Below are 23,673 nucleotides of genomic sequence, written 5' to 3'. Positions count from 1 at the left end.
AATGATGCTGCTATAAACAAAGATCATTTTGTGTCCTTGCTTTCATTCTTTTGGGTATATATCTGGAATGGAATCGTTGAATCATATGGTAATGCCATATTTAATATTTTGAGGAACCACCATACTGCTTTACATAGCAGTTACATCATTTCACATTTCCAACAGTAGTGCATAAGAGTCCCAATTTCTCCACATCCTCACCAATATTTCTTTCTTTTTTCCTCTTTTTCCCTTCATAATAGCTACCTTTCTGGATGTAAAGTGATATCCCATTGTGGTTTTGATTTGCATTTCCTTGATGAATAGTGATATTTACCATATTTTCATGTCTCTATTGGCTATTTTATATCTTCTTTGGAGAAATGTCTATCAAAGTCCTCTGCTCACTGTTATATCAAGTTTTTTGTTTTCATTGTTGAGCTTAAGAGTTCTCTGTATATTCTGGTTGTTAACTGCTATTCAGATATATGATTTGCAAATATTTTTTCTCCCATTCTGTGGGTTTCCTTTTTACTTTATTAGCCTTGTCTTTTGATGAATAATTTTAAAATTGTGATAAAACCTGTCCATTTTTGCTTTGTTTGACTGTGCCTTTGGTGTCATACCCAAGAAGTTATTGTCAAATACAATGTCTTTACAATTTCACCCTATGTTTTCTTCCAAGAGTTTTATAGTTTAGCACTTAGTTTTAGGTCTTTGATCTATTTTAAGCTGTAAGGTAAGGCATAAGGTAGGGATATAATTTAACTCTTTTGCATGTGGACATCCAGTTTCTTCAACACCATATGTTTTACAATTCTCCTTTTCCCATTAAATGGTCTTGGTCTCCTTGTCAAAGTCATTTGACCATATATGTGATGGTTTATTTCTGGGTCCTCTATTCTATTGCCTTAGTTTGTATGTCTGTCTTTATGTCAGTACCATACTGTTTTGACTACTGTCACTTTGTAGTGAGTTTCAAAATAATGAACTGTGTGTTCTCCAACTTTGTTTTCTTCAAGATCATTTTGACTATTTAGTATCTGTAAAATTCCATATGAATTTTAGGATGGATTTTTCTATTTCCTTAAAATACATTGCTGGGATTTTTGATACGTATCACACTCAAACTGTAGATTACTTTACATAGTATTGATAGCTTAACAGTATTAAGTTTTCCAATGTATGAAAAGTCTAGGGCTGATTAACATACTGAGAAATGTCATTCATGAAATTGCTAGCAGAATTATTAATTATTATCATTTGAAAAGTAATTTGGAAACATATATTAAAATAAAAAATGTGTATATCTTTAATGTAATACATGTTTACTTGCTCTCTTTTATAGAAATACAATCACCATAACATAGATAAATATGTATAGTGATATTTATTGTACCATTGCCTATAGTAGTAAAAAACCCGATTTGAGAAGAATCTAAATGTCATTTAGTAGAAGAATGGTTGAATAAAGTATAGCACATTCACATTATAGAATATCATGTAGCAACTTAAAGGTATGAGATATAAAAGAGATATATATTATCAGTTTATCTGGATTGGAAGCAAGAAGGATCTATACAAATGATTCTATTATGTACAGAACCAGCAAACTTATATATATATATATATATATATATATATATATATATATATAAAGGCTTAGAAAAATATACTTGGTTCATAACATTTGTTTTTCTGGAGAAGGGGGTCCATAGGTTTAAGGTGATTGGTAAATAAAAACAATGGAAACATAATACAAAGTTTTATTTCATTTGTCTTTGTAAAGCAGTGTTTTTTTTCTTTTTTACCTTCATAGATAGGTTTTTTAGTTGTAGACATCACAGCAAGCAGAGTATTTGTAAGTTCAACATTTTTTTTTGTTTGAGATAGAATTTTTTGGATGCCCTAGAAGATGAAAATAATATTACTAAATTATCTTATAAATGATCTGATTTCAACTTTTAAAAATTTAAAATAAATCTTAATCCACTTCTAAAGCACACCTTCCTTAAATTTTAAAAATAATTTAAAGCAGCTTTCCTAACACAAATATTTTTTCTCTGGTTTTTCCTTGCTGGGAATTTGATATTTAAAAACAAAACCAGGGCTCTTGGGTAGCTCAGTCAGTTAAGTGGACAACTCTTGATTTCCAATCATGTCATGATCTCAAGGTTGGTAAGTTCAAGCCCCACTTCAGGCTTCACATTGGCAGTATGGAGCCTGCTTGAGATTCTCTCTCCCTTTCCCTCTGCCCCTACCCCACTCATGCTCTCTCTCTCTCAAAATAAATAAATAAATAAATAAATATATACTTAAAAACAAAACAAAAAAAAAACAGTAAGAGTACAAATCAAGAAAAGAAATATTAGAAATATTGTATACAGAAATGCCAGAGGAAGAGGGGCACCTGGGTGGTTCACCTGGTTTAGCATCCAACTCGTGATTTCAGCTCAAGTCATGATCTCACAGTTTGTGAGTCTGAACCCCGCATCAGACTCTGAGCTGAGAGTGTGGAGCCTGCTTGGGATTCTCTCTCTCTCTCTCTCTCTCTCTCTCTCTCTGCTCCTCCCCAACTCGCATGGATGCACACACACTCTCTCTCTTTTAAAATAAATAAACTTTTTAAAAAATGCTAGAAGAGTTTTTTTTCAGTATGACAGTAAAAAATACTTAAACAATTAAATTGATAAATCGTCATATAAAGTTTTTATCTCTATATAAACAGTATATCTTTATTAAAAAGTTTTATATTACTACAGTGAAAGATCTAGTGTTAATGGAAACATGTTTACAAATACTGTTATTAAGATACATACTTTCAACAGTTAAAAACAAAACTATGTATAAAGAAAATAGTATCAGGTTGCTCATTTCAAGAAAAATACACTAAAATAAACAGAATGTCGGGTATTTAGATGGTATTTTCTCAAAGTTAGTGGGAAAAACTTACTAAGTTAATGCATTTTCTACAATATATGTTGTACAAAGAAATAAAACATTTTTAATTTTTTCATTTCCTTAAGGCAGGTGTTTGCTCTAAAAATGTTTATCTGTTATTATTTTTAGGTTAAAAGGCTTGATAGTTTGATAGAAAATAAAAACATTTATAATAGAATCATTTCTATTCTATCCATAAAAGATAGTAATTTTTTTTCTCTAATTATGGAATAGAAATTTAGATAGTGAATTATTCAGACTATTTGTTAGTTGCTATTCTCTTTCTCTTTCTTGTTTCTTAAGGCAATATAACTGCTTATAATTAATGCTTCTATCAAAGGGAAAGCTTTAGCTTAGGAGAGAAAACCCAAATTGTTGGTAAAGTAGGAGCTAATAAATGGAAAGCAGTATTGTAGGTTATATGAAGTAGCAGGTGAATCTAAAATAAATTACATTTGTCTAAAATGTACATATACTATAAAACTACTGATCTCATTGTCTGGCAGTTAAGAAGAGGAGAGCTTATCTGAATCTAAAAAGCATATTATAATTAATTTTTCTGAATTTACAGAATTCTTGTTTGCCTAATCATGCCTTACTTAATAGTCAAATTTATTTTATCTCTGAATTACATACCCATAGAATGGTAAAAAGTAGCCAATGGATAAATGTTGAGATAAAGATGCACAGTGAGAAAGAAAAACTGGCCAAAGTATTGGTAGTATGTATAATTACTTAGGACTTTAGAAAAATATAATAGACCAAATAAAAATAACCTACATTTTAAAAAAAACCTTTAAATTCAGTATCTATAGGAAATATACTAAGATGATGATTATATAATGCCTCTGGAGCAATAATAAGAAATGGCATCTATAAATTAGTTCCTAGATATTGGCTGGGGAGATAGTAATGAAGGAAAAGGGAAAAGTAAAAATAATGTTTATTTTCCTCCCAATTTACCCTCATGTTGAGTTTCTCTGTTGCAGATCCTGCCTGGGGTTGGACAAAAGGAAAATGTATAAATATAAAAAGGAGGATTATAAGATGGGTTTATCTCAGCCATCTGCAGAATCTATAATAGCAAGAAAAGAAGGTTGAAAAAAATGGAACTCCAATTTAGTGGTAACAGGGAAGGAAGAGATATATAAAAATGCATATATGTTAGATGAGCTTAATCAGTGTTTACTTTCACTTATGTTTTGCTAAGCTGGTTATATGACTAAGACTGGTACAATCTGGTTATTTACATATAATTAATGCTTTACTAATTAAAAAAAATCACATTGTACACTAAGAATAAAAATTACCTGGAGGTTCTTTATTTAGTGAAGGAAACTGGATGGTTTTATAAATGGTTGACCCAGCCCTAGATGTTCTGTGATATGCTTTTGGAGGTTTATTCACATGGGGTGAAATGTATTCAGATCTTTCTAGAAATATTAGAAAATATATTAACTGTTAGATTACATTTGTAACTAATTTTGATACACTTGCCAATAAAATTGAAATAACTAAATTTTTGAGATGATTAATTAGTAAAGAAATATACATTAAGAAGGATAGTTTTATTTTTTATTTTTTTTTAATTTTTTTTAACGTTTATTTATTTTTGAGACAGAGAGAGACAGAGCATGAACGGGGCAGGGGCAGAGAGAGAGGGAGACACAGAACCGGAAGCAGGCTCCAGGCTCTGAGCCATCAGCCCAGAGCCTGACGCGGGGCTCGAACTCACGGTCCGTGAGATCGTGACCTGAGCTGAAGTCGGACGCTCAACCGACTGAGCCACCCAGGCGCCCCAAGAAGGATAGTTTTAGAGATCAGAGCTAAGTTATAAAAAAAACAAGTCACAAAAAACCATCTATATAAATTCCATTTCTTTGAAGTGGCCAGTGTAGGGAAATTTTATAGAGACAGAAATTAGATTGGTGGGTGATGGCTTGGAGTATGAATATTTCTTTTCCACATAATGAAAATGTTCTAAAATTGAACATGGTGATGGAAGCACAACTCTGTGAATGTACTAAAAGCCATTGATTTACACACTGTACATGAGTGAAATGAATGGTATGTGGCTTATATATCAATAAAACTATTAAGTAGATCAACATCTGACTTTCTATCACAAACAATGGAGGACAGAACTCAGTGGAATGACATATTAAAAGTGATACAAGGGGCGCCTGGGTGGCACGGGCCAGGCTGAGTATGGGCTCAGGTCATGATCTTACAATTTGTGTGTTTGAGCCCTGTGTCAGGCTCTGTGCTGACAGTTCAGAGCCTGGAGCCTGTTTCAGAATCTGTGTCTCCCTCTCTGTCTGCCCCTTCCCTGCTTGTGCTCTGTCTCTCTCTCTCTGAAATAAATAAATGTTAAAAAAAATTCAAGTACTGAAAGCAAAAATTCACAATCAAGAATTTAATACCCAGCAAAATTATTATTCAAGATAAAACAAAAACATTCCTAGATTAAAAAAAACTAACAATATTTGTTATTATATTAGCAAAAATGTCTTAGAAGAAATGCTAAAGAGAATACTTCAGGCTGATACAAAATGACACTAGGTAGTAACTTCTCATTATATATAAAAATTGACTCAAAGTAAATTACATCCCTGAATGTTATAGTTATACTATAAATGTCTTAGAAAAATAGAAAATCTTGACATTTTAATTAGACAATGTTTTTTAAATACAAGTTTAAAAGCATGATTCATAAAAGAAAATTTAATACATTGGGCCTCATAAAAATTTAAAACTTTTGACTGCCATTAAGAAAGTTAAGATGTCGGGGCGCCTGGGTGGCGCAGTCGGTTAAGCGTCCGACTTCAGCCAGGTCACGATCTCGCGGTCTGTGAGTTCGAGCCCCGCGTCAGGCTCTGGGCTGATGGCTCAGAGCCTGGAGCCTGTTTCCGATTCTGTGTCTCCCTCTCTCTCTGCCCCTCCCCCGTTCATGCTCTGTCTCTCTCTGTCTCAAAAATAAATAAACGTTAAAAAAAAAAAAAAAAGAAAGTTAAGATGAGGGGGGTGCCTGGGTGGCTCAGTGGATTAAGGGTCTGACTTCAGCTCAGGTCATGATCTCATGGTTCTTGGGTTCAAGCTCCACATCAGGCTCTGTGCTGTCAGCTCAGAGACTGGATCCTGCTTTGGATTCTGTGTCTCACCCTCTCTCTGCCCCTCCCCTGCTCATGCTCTGTCTCTCTCTATCAAAAATAAATAAAACCTTTTTTAAAAAGTTAAAATGAGAGATGCCTTGGTGGCTCAGTCGGTTGAGTGCCTGACTCTTGATTTTGGCCCAGGCCATGATCCCAGGGTTGTGGGATTGAGCCACACGTCAGGTTCTGTGCTGAGTATGGAGCCTGCTTAAGATTCTCTCTCTTTCCCTTTACACCTTTCCCCCATTCATGTTCTCTCTCTCAAAATAATCACATATATATAATACATATACATGTATATATATATATGTATTACATATATTACATATATATGTATATATATACATATATATGTGTATATGTATATATACATGTGTATATATATATATACATATACATATGTATATATATATGTGTATACATGTGTATATATATACATATACATATGTATATATATACATGTGTATACATGTGTGTATATATATACATATACATATGTATATATATATATATATTACATATATATGTAATAAAGAAAGTTAAGACAAGCTGCAGACTAAAAGAAAATAATTTCATATTATGTATCCAATAAAGAAGTTGCATCCAGAATATAAAAAGAATTCTTAACATTTTAAGAACTTAAAAGATTAAACTTTACAAATGGGCAAAAATTAAAAAGTTTTAAAAGACATTTCACCAAAGACATATACAAATGGGTACTAAATACATGAAAAGATTCCCAAAATAATTTTTCAGGAAAATGTAAATGAAAACCACAATAAAATGCCATTTCGCATCCAACAGAATGTCTATAATCAAAAGGATGGACAATAGCCAAATGATGGAAAGACTATGAAGAAATAAATTCATTCATACCTTGCTTGTCTGTAGGTAAAATTGTACAGCCACTTTAGAAAAGTTTGACATTAAAAAATAGTTAAACATAAATTTACCATACAACATGGTAACTCTACTCCTAGATATCCACCTAAGAGAAATGAAAACTTACGTCTTCACAAAGACCAACATAGGAATATTGAGAGCAACATTCATTATAGCCAAAAAGTGAAATGAACCTAAATGTCCATCAGCCTAAGAATGGATAAAAAATATGTGCTACACTTCAGTGTACTTGGAGAACAATGCTACAGTATTTCATTTGTATCACTAGGAACCAAGTTTAACTCAATTATTTGTTTAAGGCTTTGAAAATTAAGTATATGTTTCATCTCAGTGTTTCTCTTAACCTTTCAAATATCTCTTTCAGAAATAATAATTAAATGTTTGAGATACAGGGATGCCTGGGTGCCTCAGTCAGTTAAGCGTCCGACTTTGGCTCAGGTCATGATCTCATGGTTCACGGGTTTGAGTCCTGCATCGGGCTCTGTGCTGAAAGCTCAGAGCTTGGAGCCTGATAAGGATTCTGTGTCTCCCTCTATCTCTGCCCCTCCCCTGCTCATATACTGTCTCTCTTTGTCTCGAAAATAAACATAAAAAATTTTTTTAAAGTTTGAGATACAGAGGTAAGATGTAATAATCCTAATTTTACTTTTTCAAATTGTCATTAAAAGTGGCAATAATGCTGAGGGAAAAAATGTGCTACAGCCATAGAAAGGAATACTATTCAGCAATAAAAATGATGCATGTTACTATATGGGTGAACTTCAAAATCATGCTCACTGAAAGAAGCTACATACAAAACACCATGTATTCTTTGATTCCATTCATATGAAATGTCCAGAAAAGGCAAATTGATAGGCACCAAAAGCAGATTAGTAGTTTGCCTGGGACGGGGAGTGAGAACTAACTTAACTATCATTAGGGATCCTGTGGGAATGGCAAAAATGTTCTAAAACTGAATTAAGATGGTGACTGCATACCTAGATAAATCTACTAAAATCCTTGACTCATACAATTAAGATGGGATAGATTTTCTGATATGCAATTTGTGCCTCATTCAAGTGTTTTTTTTATATAGTTGCTAATCTGTACCTCTCTGAGAAACAAATTTACCAACTAGAGTACAATATTTATGCAGTTGTTTGTGTCTTTAGCCTTGCAGTATCCACTCAAAGCACTCTTTTCCAGTTCCTTTGAGCACTCATTTTTCTCTACTTCTCTCAGTAAGATTATGTCATGCGTTTATTGTTTTTTTTAAGCTTTATTGAGATATGTTTGACATATAATATAGCATAAGTTTAAGGTGTACAATGTGTTGGTTTGACACAGTTATCTATTGCAAAATGATTACTACCATAGCATTAGCTAATTCCTCTATTACATCACATAATTACCATATCTTTTTGTAGTGAGAACATTTAACACTTACTCTTCTAGCAACTTTCAAGCATATAATACAGTATTGTTAACTATAATCATCACGATGTGCTTTATTTATTTATTTACTTATTTATTTTATTTTATTTTATTTTATTTTATTGTTTAATTTACATCCAAGTTAGCATATAGTGCAACAATGATTTCAGGAGTAGATTCCTTGATGCCCCTTACCCATTTAGCCCATCCTTCCTCCCACAACCCCTCCAGCAGCCCTCTGTTTGTTCTCTATATTTAAGAGTCTTTTATGTTTTGTCCCCCTACCTGTTTTTATATTACTTTTGCTTCCCTTCCTTTATGTTCATCTGTTTTGTACATGATGTGCATTAAATATCCAGAACTTATTCATCTTCTAACTTGGAAGTTTGTACTCTTTGACCAACATCTCCTCATTTCCCCAACCTATAGCCTCTGGTAACCACCATTCTATTCTCTGTTTCCATGAGTTCAGCTTTTTTTTTTTTTTAGATTCCACATATAAATGAGATCATATTGTATGTCTTTCTCTGTGTGACTTGTTTCACTTTAACATAATTCCTTCAAGGTCCATCCATGTTGCTGAAAATGGCAGGATTTCCTTTTTTATAGCTGAATAGTATTCCATTATATATATTCAATTCTATTATGAACATTATATTTTATATACAAATAATATATAATTATATTTTTATATACAATTTATTTCCCATATATATTTATATAATAAAACCACTATTTTGAATTCTTTATATGGTAAACTTTAGATCTCTGTGTCTTTGGGTTTGGTAGTGGAAGATTATTGTAATCCTTTGGTGGTATCGTGTTTCCTTGATTTTTCATATACCTTGGAGTTTTGTGTTGCTGTCTTACATTTGAAGTAGTAGTCACCTTCTCCATTACTAACTGCCTTCAGGGAAGGACTGCCTTTCATCAGCTCTGCTAGAAATCCAGAGGCTTTCTCCCATCTTGACTGCACAACCCCGCTCCATATTTCTTGCTCCCTCCTGTGGCAGAATTCCTAAACTTGTATATTTTCTCTGGATCTTGCAACAGACCAGGCCAAGCGCTGACAGTTTAGTTTCCCTTTTGTTTTCCCTAAGGTCAAGTTGTTTCCCTACAGCTCAAGTTGTAGTTTTTCTCTAGCCCACAGAACCTGGCTTGTTTTCTGCAAGTGCTCCTAGCTGTTCAACAAAGCACTCTCAGGAGCATGCACAGGGAGTTGGCTGCAGAGCTGGGGGAGATGTGGGTGAGATAAGGTTGTTACTGGGGATGCCTGCAACTAGTTGGGGGGATCTGCAAGTGAGGCTTTCCCAGCATCTCATGGGTGGATTTCCTGATAGGAATCCACAAGACAGCATAACTATATCCCTTTAATGCTTTCTGAGAATCGTATCTGCCACTCTCCTGATCTCCTCTCACCCCATAATTTAGTATGCTGGATGCTTTGTGTCCTGCACAACTAACCTATTCTCCCTTCCCTCACAGTGGGAGAAATCATGGAATAAGAAAGTCTCACTTGGCCTTAGCTGTACCACGTTGGGGGACATGTGATGCAGGCAGAGTCAAACTATTCTTCTTATCTAATCCAATGTGTCCAAAATCTTATTTTTTGCTCCAACAAAGTAATGGAATTTCTTATCTAGAAACCAGGACTTCCACAAAGCTCTCTTGTCTGTGGGTGACTGGTCAAGTCGGTGTTCTTCAGATGCTCCCTGACTGTGGCCAAGAGGGGTTGGAACCATTCATGAGCTACCTCAGAGTCCACAGCCAAGATGGAGGTTTGTCTGCCTATTACCTGATGCACAGGTGGGCAAGGCTTTTCCAGGTCTCTTGGTGTATGATGCTGTATCCCATAACTTCAGTTGTACTTTTGTTCATGAATGGGTGCCAAATTTTTGTTGTTGAGAATGGGGGCACAAAAGAAGGGACATGTTATGCTCTCATGATTGTGACATCAATTGTCATATACTTGTATGTTCCATATGTTCCAGTCTGCATTTCATCCTAGGATCTCCCAATACCCTGGTTCTTTTCTTTTTTGCATGCATATTTTTATTGAGAAAATTACAATATAATTAAAATATAGTATAATTGAATGATGGAAAAGGCAACCTAACTATATGCTGTATGGATCATTGACTGCTATGTGCGTGTTTGTTTTTTTTGGGAGGGAGCCACCTTTTTGTAAAGGACTGGCTACTGAAGGGCCTATCCCTGTATTGTTACTGTATTTGTGTGTAAGTGTGTGTGTGTGTGTGTGTGTGTGTGTGTGTGTTTTGCAGGGAGTCACATCAGAGGAGCTGCCTCTGAAAATGATTATAGATAAAAAAAAGTGATCTTTGGCCCTAGTGCAAAATTTTAATACAAATTTGTGGGGTTTTGGGAAGAGCACATGTATTTTGCATGGGAGGGGTATCAAGAATATTTGCAATCAGAGGACATACTATGGTGGATTGGTTTCAATAATGGCCTTGATGTGTTCTTGACTACTGGTATTCATATCCTCTCATAAAACTCTGATCTTGGCTATATAACTTTAGTAAATGGAACAAAAGCTAACAAATGCAAAGAGACTTCAAAATTGCTTGTACATTGGGCTTTTTCACATGCCAATCTTAGAAGGAACATCTATACTGTTTTCCATAGTAGTTGCACCAATTTACAATCCCACCAACAATGTGCAAATGTTACCATTTCCCGACATGTTCACCAACATTTTTTTACCATTTATCTTGTTGCTCATAACCATTCTAATGGGTGTGAAATGATATTTCATTGTAGCTTTGATTTGCATTTCCTTGATTAGTGATGTCAAGCACTTTTTTGTGTACCCATTGGCTTCTTTGTATGTCTTCTTTGAAAAATGTCTATTTACATCCTCTGACCATTTATAATAGCATTGTTTAGTTTTAGGGTTTTTCCTTCTCCTCCCCCCTGTCCCTCCTGCTCCTTTTTTTGCTACTGAGTTGTAAGAGTTCCTTACATACTTTGGATTTTAAGTTATTATCAGATAGATGGTTTCAAATATTTTCTCACATTCTGTAGGTTGCCTTTTCATTTTGTTGATGGTTCCTTTTGCTGAGCAGAAATTTTAGTTTGATGTCCCACCTGCTTTTGTTTTTGTTGCTTGTGCTATTGGTGTAATGTCAAAAATATCATTGCCAATGTATATGTCAAGGAGCTTTTTACCTGTTTTCTTCTAGGAGTATTGAGGTTTCAGATCCCACATAAATCTTTAATCTATTTCAAATTAATTTTTGTTAATGATATAAAATATGGTTGTTTTGTTCTTGCATATTGATAACCAATTTTCCAACATCATTCACTTAAGACGCTATTATTTCCCATTAAGTATTCTTATCTCCCTGTCAAATATTAATATATATGAAGATTTATCCAGGCTCTTGATTCTGTTCCTTTGGTATATGGTCTGTTTTTATGTCAGTACTACCCTGTTTTGATTATTATAGCTTTGTAATATAGTTTGAAATAAAGAAGTGTAATGCCTCTAGCTTGCTCTCTCTCAGAATTGTTTTGGTTCTTCAGGGTCTTTTGTGGTTCCAAACAAATTTTAAGATAGTTTTCTCTATTTTCAGAAAAATTCCATTGAAGTATTAATAGAGATTGCATTGAATCTATAGATGACTTTTTGGAATAGTGTAAACATTAAAATTTTTTTAATGTTTATTTATTATTGAGAGACAGAGAGACACAGATTATGAGCAGGGGAGGGGTAGAGAGAGGGGTAGAAACAGAATCTGAAATAGGCTCCAGGCTCTGAGCTGTCAGCACAGAGCCTGACGTGGGGCTCGCATTCATAAACTGTAAGATCATGACCTGAGCTGAAGTCAGTCGCCCAACCAACTGAGCCACCCAGGTGCCCCGGATAGTATAAACATTTTAAAAACATTAACTTCCAATCCACAAACCTAGGGTATCATCCCATTTATTTGTGCTTCTTCAATTTCTTTCGTCAAAATGTTATAGTTGTTATGCTTAGATTATTATCAACCTTGTTTAAATTTATTAAGAATAAATAATTTATTTTGAATAAAGTATTCCGAATACTTATTTGTTTTGATGTTACTGTGAATGAGACTGTTTTCCTTATTTCTATTTCAGATATTTCATTTTTAGTGCATAGAAATGCAATTCATTTCTGTATATTGATTTTGTATCCTTCGACTTTACTGCCTTCACTTATCAGTCCTAACACTTTTATGGTAGAATCTTTAGGATTTTCTCTATATAATATCATATCATTTACAAACTTCACTTTTTCTAATTTGGATGCCTTTTATTTCTTTTTATTGCTTAATTGCTCTAAAATTTCCAGTACTAAGTTGAATAGTAATGATGAGAATGGGCACCTTTTCCTGATCTTAGCTGAAAACGTTTCAATCTTTCACCTGTGCGCTTGTCATAAATGACCTTTATTATGTTGAGATATGTTCCTTCCATACCGATGGAGAGTTTTTATCATGAAAAGATGTTAAATTTGTCAAATGTCTTTTCTGAATTTATTGAGGTGATCATGTGATTTTTACCTCATTTTGTTAATGTGGTGTATCACATATAATGATTGATGTATGTAGATCCATCTTTGCATCTTATGGCTAAATCCCAATTGGTCACAGAATATTATCCTTTTAGCGTACTGTTGAGTTTGTTTTGCTGGAATTTTGTTGAGAATTTTTGCTTCAATTTTCATCAGGGATATTATTTCTCAGGGTCATAATTTTCTTTTCTTGTAGTGTCCTTTGGTATGAGGGTAAGGCTAACCTTGTAAAATGAGCTTGAGAGAATGTCTTTCTCTTCAGTTTTGGGGAAGTGTTTGAGAAAGACTGGCATTAATTATTCTTTAAATGTTTGGTAGAATTCACCAGTGAAACCATCTAGGTGTGGACTTTTCTTTGATGGGTTGTTTTTGATTACTGATTCAATATTATCATTATTGGTCTACTTAGATTTTCTATTTCTTTACAATTCAGTCTTTCTAGATGATATGTTTCTAGGAATTTATCCATTTCTTCTAGGTTATACAATTTTTTGGCTTATAATTATTCATTGTATCTCATAATCTTTGAATCTCTATAGTATCATTTTAATGTCTACTCCTTCATTTCTGACCTTTGAGTCTTTCTTTTTGTAGAAAAAATACTTAGTCTAGCTTAAGTTTTGTCAATTTTCTTTACCTTTTCAAAAAAACCCATTTCTTATCATCATTGATCTTTTTATTATTTTTATGGTCTTTATTTCCACTCTGATCTTTGCTATTTCTTTATTTGTGCTAACTTTGGGCTTAGCATTTTCTTCTTTTGTAGTTCCTTGTGGTAAAAAGTTTTTTACTTGATATCTTTCTTTCCTTTTTTTGTAATGCAGATGTTTACCCCTATAAACTTACCTCTTAGAACTGCTTTTGCTTCATCCTTAAGTTTTGGTTGTTGTATTTATATTTTCATTTGTTCCAAGTTATTTATTCATTTTACATTTTGTTTGTTCTTTGATTGGTTGTTTGGGAATGTGTTGTTTAATTTACACATATCTGTGAATCTACTAGTTTTCACTCAGTTATTGATTTTTCATTCCATACCACTGCAGTCAGAAAAAAATTCTTGGTAATTTTCAATCTTCTTAGATAGTCTAAGACTTGTTTTATGACTTATTATATGATCTCTTCTGGAGACTGCTGTGTGTGTATTTGGGAAGGATATGAGAATGTGTATTGTGCTGCTATTGTATGGAATTCTCTATATGTCAGTTAGGTCTATTTGGTTTAAAGTAGAGCTCAAGTTCAATGTCTCCTTATTGATTTTCTGTCTGGATGATCTACGGGTGTATGATGTTGAAAGTGAGGTATTGAATTCTCATACTATTATTATATTATTGTCTATTTCTCCCTTCATATCTGTTAATACTTGCTGGATATATTTAGGTGTTTGATGTTGGGTGAATAAAAATTTATGATTGTTACATTCTCCTGATGAATTTGCAATTTTATAAATATATAATTATCATTCTGTCTTCTTGTTACTGCTTCTGAATTTAAGTCTATTTTGCCTGATACAAGTATAGCTACGTTGCTTTCATTTGGTTTCCACCAATATCTTTTTCCTTCACTTTGACCCTACATGTGTCCTTGAGTATTCTTGGCTCCTCTGTCAAATAGTAGTTGGCCATATATGAATGTGTTAATTTCTTGGCTCTCAATTCTGTTTGGTTGGTGTATCTGTTTTTATGCCAACTGTTTTCATTACTATAGCTTTATAATAGAGCTTGAAATAAGGACGTGTGATGCCTCTTGCTTTGTTCTTTCTCAGGATTTCTTTGACTAATTAGGGTCTTGTGATTCTATATAAATTTTAGGGTTGTTTTCCCTAATACTGTAAAAAAATGCCATTGGAATCTTAATAGGAATTGCATTGAACCTATAGATGACTTTGGGTAGTATGGATATTTTGACAATATTAATTCTTCCAATTCATGAACATGGGATACTTTTCTTTTTTTTTTTTTTTTTCAGTTTCTTTCATTAATGTTTTGTAGTTTTTAGTGTGGACGTATTTTACCTCCAGGGTTACACTTTTTCCTAACTATTTAATTTTTTTGATGCTATTGTAAATGGGATCATTTTATTTCTTTTTCAGATAATTTGTTGTTAAAGTATAGAAATACTACTGACTTTTGCATGTTAATTTTGCACCCTGCAACTTTACTGAATTCATTGATTGGATATAGCTTTGGTGGTTTTTTTGTTTGTTTTGTTTTTTGATAGAGTTTTTAACAAAGAATAGTCTCCCTGCCTGGCTGGAGCAGAACTGGCTCCATAAGTGGCAAGGGTCTTTTTTGTGGTCTTGACTCAAGTAAATTGTGCCCATTTCCCTGGCCAAATAGTGCTACTGGCTTTGCTCTGCCAAAGACCAGTTATGCCTGCTGTATCCTCTGTTCAAGTGTGTCTGGGCTACAGAGCCTATAGTTGTTCTATCTAGGCTTTCTGGTTAGGTTGGTCTAAGAGCTACACTCATCAGTGGGCAGGGTTTATGAATGAGCTCCCTTGCCTAGGCAGAATGGGCAGACCTGCTCCAAACAGCCTTCCTAGTGTTCCCAATCAGGTTTTCTAGTTGGAATGGGCTGGGCATGGTCATTGGTTGGGCTACAAATTAGTTCCCTTTTCCAGGCAAAATAGGGAAAGTGACTTCAAGTCCAGATCTTTGTGATCTTGACTCAAGATGACTGTTCCCCATGTTCCCTGGCCAAATTTACCTCTGGCTTTGCTCTGCAAATAATCAGTTCTGTCTGTCATTTTCTGCTCAGTTGGTGTTGAACCACACAGCTTCCAGGTGTTTTACCAGTCTTCCTGGTCAGGTGGGGCAAGAGATATACTCAATGGTGAACGATGCTATGACTTAGCTCCCCTCTCTGGGCAGTGGTAGACCAAGCTCCAGGGCTAGCAAGATTCCTCTTTTAAGAACCCAAGTCATACAGACCTGCTCCTCACCAAGTTCCCTGGTGAGATTATGTCACTGTCTTGGCTCTGCAGATGAGCAAACCTGTGGTAAGGATACTACTTTGGTACTACAGGTAGGAACTCAATCTGCCAAGGTCTGAGTGCGGGTTTTTGCAAGCAATTCCTCCCTTCCCTGTCACAGATTCCCAGTGGCCAAGTCCCCTGGATTACCCCACAATCCCCATGGTGTGAGACCAGAATGGGGGCTCCCAACAGGTGACACAATGCTATAGGAGCTGAATGTTCATCCTGGGCTCTCTTTTCCAACTGGAGAAATGGGGCTCAGGGGAAATCTCTCAATGTAGTTCTCCAATGGGCATGGGGAAGAGGCAATATGGTCAGTGTGTAGCCACTTTTCCTATCTTTCTAATGCAATTGGTCTTGGTCTCTATGATGTGGAGACAGTGGTGCTTCACCTTCACCCCAATGTTCTAGGATTTTCTCAGTGGTGTCCTGTCCATGAATAGATTTTAGTTTTTCTTCTTCTTTGAGGAAGTACAGTCAGGAATGACATTTGTTACAATTTTGCTATGCCACTCTTCCTCCTACCTTTTATGTTTTTGATGTCATAATTTACCTTTGTTTATTTTGTGTATCCATTAACAAATTACTATAGCTGTGGTTATTTTCAATACCTTTTCCCCTTAACCTTTACAGTTAAAAGGTTAATATTTTACCATACTGCAGCATTAGAGTTTTCTGAATTTAACTATATATTTGTCTTTACTATTTTACTGTATGTTTTCATGTCATAATTAGTGTCCTTTCATTTCAGCCTAAAGAACTCCTTTCAGCATTTATTGTAAGGCCTTTCTAGTGGTGATAAACCAATTCATCTTCTCTTTGTTTTTGAGTTTTATTTCACCTTCATTTCTGGTAGGCAACTTTGCCTGGTATTCTTTTTGGGTAGTTGTTTTTTTCAACACTTTGATATATCATCCCACTGTTTTTTGGCCTGCAATGTTTTTGCAGACATTGCTTCTAATGCCTGAGATGATTGCCATGTATGCAAGAAATATTTTCCTCTTACTGCTTTTAAAATTCTCTCATTGTATTTGATTTTAGACAGTTTTATTATAATGTGTATTGGCCAATATTATTGTGGATTGAAGTTTTGCACTGATTTATTACTTTTGTGAACTTGGATATCCAAATATCTCCCTAGATTTGGGAAGTTCTCAGCCATTATTTCTTTACATAAGCTTTGTCCCTCTCCTCTTCTTCTGGGATTCTAATCATCCATATATTAGTCAGATTATTGGTGTTCCATAGTTCATATAGTCTTCATTCGTTTATTTTCTCTTCTTTGTATAATCTTAATACTGTCTTATACTTTACAAATTCTGTCTTCTGCTGGATTTGCTACTAACTCTGGAATTTCTGTTTGATTCTTTTTATGATCTCTATTTCTCCATTAAACTTCTCATTTTCTTTGTATATTATTTTCCTGCTGTCATTGAGATGCCTTTCTGTGTTTTTTTTTAAACTTTTTTTTTTTGAGAGCACATACACACATGTGTGAGCAGGGGAGGGGCAGAGGGAGAGGGAGAGAGAGAATCTTAAGAGAGAAAGAGCCCCCCAGCCTCCAAACATGGAGCTCAATCTTAGGACTGTGAAATCATGATCTGAGCTGAAATCAAGAGTCAGATGCTTAACCAACTGAGCCACCCAGGTGCCCCTTTCTGTGCTTTCTTGTAGCTCACTGAGATTCCTTAAAACAGCTATTTTGAATTCTTTATCAGTTAAATTGCCAATCTCATTTTTTTTGAGTTATTAGAAAATTATTGTATTTCTTTCATGGTAACATGTTTCCTTGATTTTTCATGTTCCTAAATGTGCTGTCTGCTGTCATTACATTTTTAAAAGTAGTCACCTCCTCCAGGCTTATTGACTGGCTTCCAGAGAGAAATCCCTTCTGTCAGCCCTGCTAGGGTTTCTTAAGTTTTTTCAGACCATTTCTACGGGTATGCCTGTTCCATACCTTTTGCTCTCTTTTGTGGGAGAATTCTTAAGCCTTGTTTCTGTGCTATAAAGACAGGGTGGTTGCTCAAGTCCTCCTTTTTGTTTTCCTTATGGCAGTGCTGACTGCTCAACTTTATGGTTTCTTCCAGGTCTGCTTTTTGTGGGTGTCCACTGTCTGTCAAAGCTCACTCTTGTTGTGGTTGGGAGCATGCACAGGGAGCCAGTCACAGGGTGGAGTTTGTGTGGGTGAGACACATGAAGTGCTGGAGGTGCCTGTGGGTCAGGTGTGGGGGATCCACAGGTGAAGTTTTTCAGCAGCTGATGTGTGGGCCTCCTGATTGAGTCCTTGACACACTTAGCAGTCACAATCCTTTTATACATTTAGTTCTGAGCCTTGACTGCCGTTCTCTCAGCCGTTCTCTGCCCTCTGGTCATGCAGCTTATGACTCAGTTCTCTGGATAAGACAGGAGAGAAATGGGTCTTTTTGACAGTATCATGCATACCTAAAGAAGCTGGGTACTTACTCACATGCTCTCACTCTTTCCCATGCAAGAAATCCCGGGATGAAAAGGGCTCTCTTGACAATGAAGTATGGTTGTCCTGAAGGAGTGGTGCAGTAAAGTCAAAATGTTCCTTTTGCCCTCTACAATGTATCCAATATCAGATTTTGTTGTTGTTCCAACAGTGTGCTTGGAACTACTTCCATGGACTCCTGGGCTCAACAAAACGTCTCTCATCTGTGGATGATCATCAACTTGGTTTTCCTTGTGTGGGGCAGGGGGAGGGGAGATGGCAAAAAAAGAAAAAAAGAAACAAAACCCCTGCAATGTTGATGTCATCACTGTGATCCTCCTTCTCTCTTACCAAATATTTTACAGGAACTGTCACTTATTGTTTTTAGTTCTCTGATATATCTAATTATATCAAAGTGCTTTTTAGAAAGCTTTCTCCCTTCTCATTGAGAAACGTTTTCTTTTCTTTTGTAGCATTTTAATGCAGTAGTGCTTTTAGTATTTGCAAATATAGATGTACAAAAGCTCTTCTTCCTTTTCCTATGTAAATTAGAATAATTAGCAGTACAGCCTTCACTGTTTTTTACCTGCTATAGAGGGTGGCATACACAGTTTTTTTTAGAAGGATAGAGTTTCTTATTCTCAGCATCTTCCTTAATTTTGTCCTTTATCCAAATGCTGTTTTAGTTGGGACCAGAATACTCATTTTTGTATTTGATATGTAATCTAATTTAGAAGGATGCATCCATAAGGATATCTTTGACAATCTGAACTATAGGCATAAACCATTGGTTTCCCCTCACTAATTCAGTTAAAGTTTATTAGATTTTTTTTTACAAATCCTACTGATTTTAAAAGTAACGTGCTGTTGCAGAACACTTTCATTTAAACAAATAAGTATAAGCTTATATTATTTACTCATTGGCTAGAATTAAACTGAAGCCACAGGCTGAGAGGCTTAGCAAGAGTTTGTAAGTGAGAAAATAAAATACTGTTGACATTATTTATTTCAAGCCATAATTCTAAACTAGTCATTAACATTTGTCAAATATGAACAAAAGCTGGGGGGGATCAAGTCACTAAAGATAAAAACCTTAGTGCATGTTAGGGTAATGGCCCCATACTGTGAAATTTATGTTTATTCTTCATCTTATTTTCATGAAAGTATCAAGACTAGATTGTATGAAAATATTTTGGTACATCTTGGTATTAAATACTGAATATAATTTTGGATGCAGGTGGTACAGAAGACTAGCTATCCTAATGACCTAATTCTAACTAAAATGCTACATTTAAAAAATGAATTTTATTTTTTTTTAATTTTTAACATTTATTTTTGAGAGACAGAGAGACAGAGCATGAGTGGGGGAGGGGCAAAGAGAGAGGGAGACACAGAATCTGAAGCAGGCTCCAAGCTCTGAGCTGTCAGCACAGAGCCCAATGCTGGGCTTGAACTCACAAACCTCGACGTCAGACGCTTAACAGACTGAGCCACCCAGGTGCCCCTAAAAATGCATTTTAAAAACTATTGCTGAGATGGCATAAAATATACTCAGGAAAGCAACACAAACAAAAAAAGAAGAAGTAAAAGCATTTAACTTGCAGATTTATGCTAAAAATGTGTGTGTGTGTGTGTGTGTGTGTGTGTGTGTGTTGTACATAATTTTATAAAGTGGATTGTCCTGGAATAATGTGGGAGGTGGGGGAGAAGACAAGGTGGGTAATTTCACAATAAAGGGAAATAAAAAAGAGGGCATAATCAAGTATTTTGGAAAGTACTGGTATAGAACATCATTATTATATATGGCTTATGGTGGCAGATGTGAAAGCTGGGAGAGAAGGGAATGGGATTATAACAACACAGAGTAGGAACCATTAGAATGACTTTTTTAAAAACTATATATTAGTTTTACATACTTTCTGAATGCTCAAAACATTTCATAAAAAGTAAAATGAAAAATCATGCTGCAAAAAGTATTCCAAGTAATTAGTTATTTTACATTTTATATCTTTTACCTTGAGTGTCAAAGGTTGAAAAACTGATCCTGTTTGTAGAGAATTTACGTGGTGCAATGTGACTGTTAAAAAAATCTTCTTGATGTTGTGTGGACATATATCTGTTTTTGAATAAATTCACACCTAAAATAAAATGAAAAAAAATTTCACAAAGACATTGCAAATATTTGCATACTACTCCCTAGTCTCCATGTATTAGTTTTTATTTTTGCATTTGTAATTTTTCTTTTCATATTTTTAAATGTTTATTTATTTATTTTGAGAGAGGGACAGGGATAGAGAGAGAACAAGTGGGGGAGTGCAGACAGAGGGAGAGAGAGAATCCCAAGCTGGCTTCTACATGGGGCTGGATCTCATGACCCTGAGATCATGACCTTAGCCAAAATCAAGAGTCAGACACTTAACTGACTGAACCACCCAGGGGTCCCTTCTTTTCATATCTGAGTGGTCACTTGTCTATCATTCCAATTTCTATAAACTACTTTTTCATTTTCCCTCCCTTTTTTTGTTCTGTACTTTTAGATAACATCTTCCTTAATCTTGACCTTTAACCCAAACTCACTTTACCTTAAACATGAATATTCATTTCTATATTTGAGCTATAGTCTTGTTTTAACTCCTTTCCTCTTAGCAATTTCTTCCAAATTTTGCTTAGAGCATTTAATTATAAATTCACAATTAGTAAATAAGCATAGATTAATTAGCTAAATAAATTTTGTTCTTAAAGGATATGGCATTTTAAATTGACTAAATGTAGGTAAGAGTACTTCATTGCTTTGCCAAAGGTTATTATTTAAAATTGACAAGGACTCCTAATAATAAGGAACATTGAAGAAAATAGTAATTGAAAGTACCAAAACAAAAATAGTTTGAAAATTAAAGACAGAAAAATTACTCTTCATACTTTATCAAATTTGCTAGAGTAAAACACGAAACAAATTTAACTGCTTGATTCAAACAGTTTCATTTTTATAATGCCTTAGTCATAAGCTGTTTGAGTTAGTCATTTTTATTTGTGGGGTGCCTGGGTGGCTCAGTGACTTGAGCATCTGACTTCAGCTCAGGTCATGATTTCAGGTTCATGAGTTTGAGCCCTGAATTGGGTTTGCTACTGTCAGTGCAGAGCCTGCTTTAGATCTTCTGTTCCCCGCAGCCCCCTGCCCAAAGTCTCTGCCCTTCCCCCGCTCATGCTCTCTCTCTCTCTCTCTCTTAAAAACAAAAATAAAACATTAAAAAAAATTATTTGCTTCATTTTTTAAATTTTATTTTAATTCCAGTTAGTTTCCATACAATGTTATGTTACTTTCAAGTGTACAATAAATATAGTGATTAGACAATTCCATATACCACCCAGTGCTCATCACAAGTGCCTCATTAATTCCCATCATCTATTTCACCCATCCCCCACATACTTCCCCTCTGGTAATTATCAGTTTGTTCCCTGTAGTTAAGAGTCTATTTCTTGGTTTGTCTTTCTCTTTCTCTTTTTTTCCCATTGCTCATTTGTTTTGTTTCTTACATTCCACATATGAGTAGAATCACGTGGTTTTTGTCTTTCTCTGACCGACTTTTTCCACTTAGCATTATATTCTCTAGCTCCATCCATCTCATGGCATATGGAACTCAAAATGGATTAAAAACTTAAATGTGAAGGCTGAAACCACAAATATCCTAGAAGAGAGCTCAGGAAGTAATGTTTCTGACATTGGCTGAGGCAACATTTTTTTAGGTATGTCTCCTGAGGCAAGGGAGAGCAAAAATAAACTATTGTAACTATATCAAAATAAAATTCTTCTGCACAGCAAAAACAAACAAACAAAAACAAAAAAAATCAACAAATTAAAGGCAATATACTGAGTGGGAGAAGATATTTGACTATTTTAACTAGTTCTTTTTCAGAAATAAATGTGTGATATAATGAAATAAAGCATTCAAAAGCAAAGTTTCAGAAATCTTGCCTTAATCTTAAATTTAACCAAGAACACATATTTTGGTGCTTATATTTGAGACTCAACTATTTCCAAATGCTATATTTCAGCATTGTTTCTGCAAAAGTCATGACTACAATATTTCTTGCACCAGAGAGAAACGTATCTAATAGTGTTACTCCAGGATTAGAAGCAGTAGTGTAATCTGTGAGTAGACAACTACTCTAATAGAGATGTAAGTTCACATACCAACTTAATTATGTACAGGGAATTGCTAACCAATGAAATAACTGTTATAATCCTCTCATAACACTCATCAACTAGCCCTGACTGTTTTTTCCAGTTTAAAGCAACTTACCTTTCCAAACCAGCAACAGAAAGTGAGTAGACTAGCAGTGAGAAATACTACACTGAGTATATTCTAAGGTCACTAAAGCACTGGATATTATGGTTCACTTTCTTTTTTTTTTTTTTTAATTTTTTTTCAACGTTTTTATTTATTTTTGAGACAGAGAGAGACAGAGCATGAACGGGGGAGGGGCAGAGAGAGAGGGAGACACAGAGTCGGAAACAGGCTCCAGGCTCCGAGCCATCAGCCCAGAGCCTGACGCGGGGCTTGAACTCACGGACCGCGAGATCGTGACCTGGCTGAAGTCGGATGCTTAACCGACTGCGCCACCCAGGCGCCCCATTATGGTTCACTTTCTAAGTGAATGAGTTTTAAAATTAATAATATCTAGCTGATTTTCTATTGATAGCAAATACTAAAGTTTAATTAATTATAAGAGGGAATTCATGAAGATTTTTACCCATGTAATAATATATACTTACTGTTGTCATTAATGATCCATACATAATAAAATCCAAAAAAAAAGACATAAACTATAAATATTCGACTTGAAAAATACTTGTCACCAGGGTGACTTTTATGTTGTGTCTTGATTTTATCAATTATTTTTTCTCTTCCAACATTATATGTCAAGTGTCCTACATCAGTCTCTATAGACCAAAAAAAAAAAATCCCCAAACACTTTAAAAGGTAAACATTAATGTGTGGTTGTTTGTGTGTGTAGTATGAATTTAATTAGCATTTGTTATTATAGTAAAAGAGAAAAACACAATGTCTGAATTGTACAATCAAAAATTTCATAGAATTTGCATGGCTAAAGCAATTATATAAGCCTCATTATAATGAAATGCTTAGGGATTTGATCAAGAAAAAAGTCAGAATGATGAAATCCTGATAAAACTGAGGCACAACTGACACTGAATAATCCCTTAACCAGTGCTTTTTCTACACAAGGCTATCTTTTTTAAAAAACTATTTTTAATTTTTCTTTTTTAGAAAAGAGAGAGAGCA

The 23,673-nt window shown here is 34.6% G+C and overlaps 1 protein-coding gene across 18 annotated transcripts in view; it reads right to left on the bottom strand.

Moving 5' to 3' along the window:
• Positions 1–1,767: 1,767 nt before the first annotated feature.
• The window catches only part of LOC125170263 (coiled-coil domain-containing protein 7-like), a 305,241-nt gene continuing 283,335 nt past the window's right edge, over positions 1,768–23,673 (bottom strand). For 12 of the 18 annotated variants that reach the window (XM_047866717.1, XM_047866716.1, XM_047866722.1 and 9 more), the window contains 3 exons: positions 20,386–20,508; positions 4,230–4,352; positions 1,768–1,887 (listed from right to left, as the gene is read on the bottom strand). In XM_047866717.1, coding sequence (XP_047722673.1) covers positions 1,847–1,887; positions 4,230–4,352; positions 20,386–20,508 — 287 coding nt within the window. In that variant the 3' untranslated portion in view covers positions 1,768–1,846. Of the gene's footprint in view, positions 1,888–4,229; positions 4,353–17,875; positions 18,312–18,385; positions 18,622–20,385; positions 20,509–23,673 lie in introns of those variants that run through there. The other 6 variants (XR_007153952.1, XR_007153953.1, XR_007153951.1 and 3 more) reach the window with 6 other exon arrangements.

The sequence above is a fragment of the Prionailurus viverrinus genome, chromosome B4 (assembly GCF_022837055.1).
Source record: "Prionailurus viverrinus isolate Anna chromosome B4, UM_Priviv_1.0, whole genome shotgun sequence".
Classification (NCBI taxonomy): domain Eukaryota; kingdom Metazoa; phylum Chordata; class Mammalia; order Carnivora; family Felidae; genus Prionailurus; species Prionailurus viverrinus.
The sequence above is the reverse complement of the archived record's forward strand: the minus strand, read 5'-3'. Positions and strand labels throughout refer to the sequence as shown.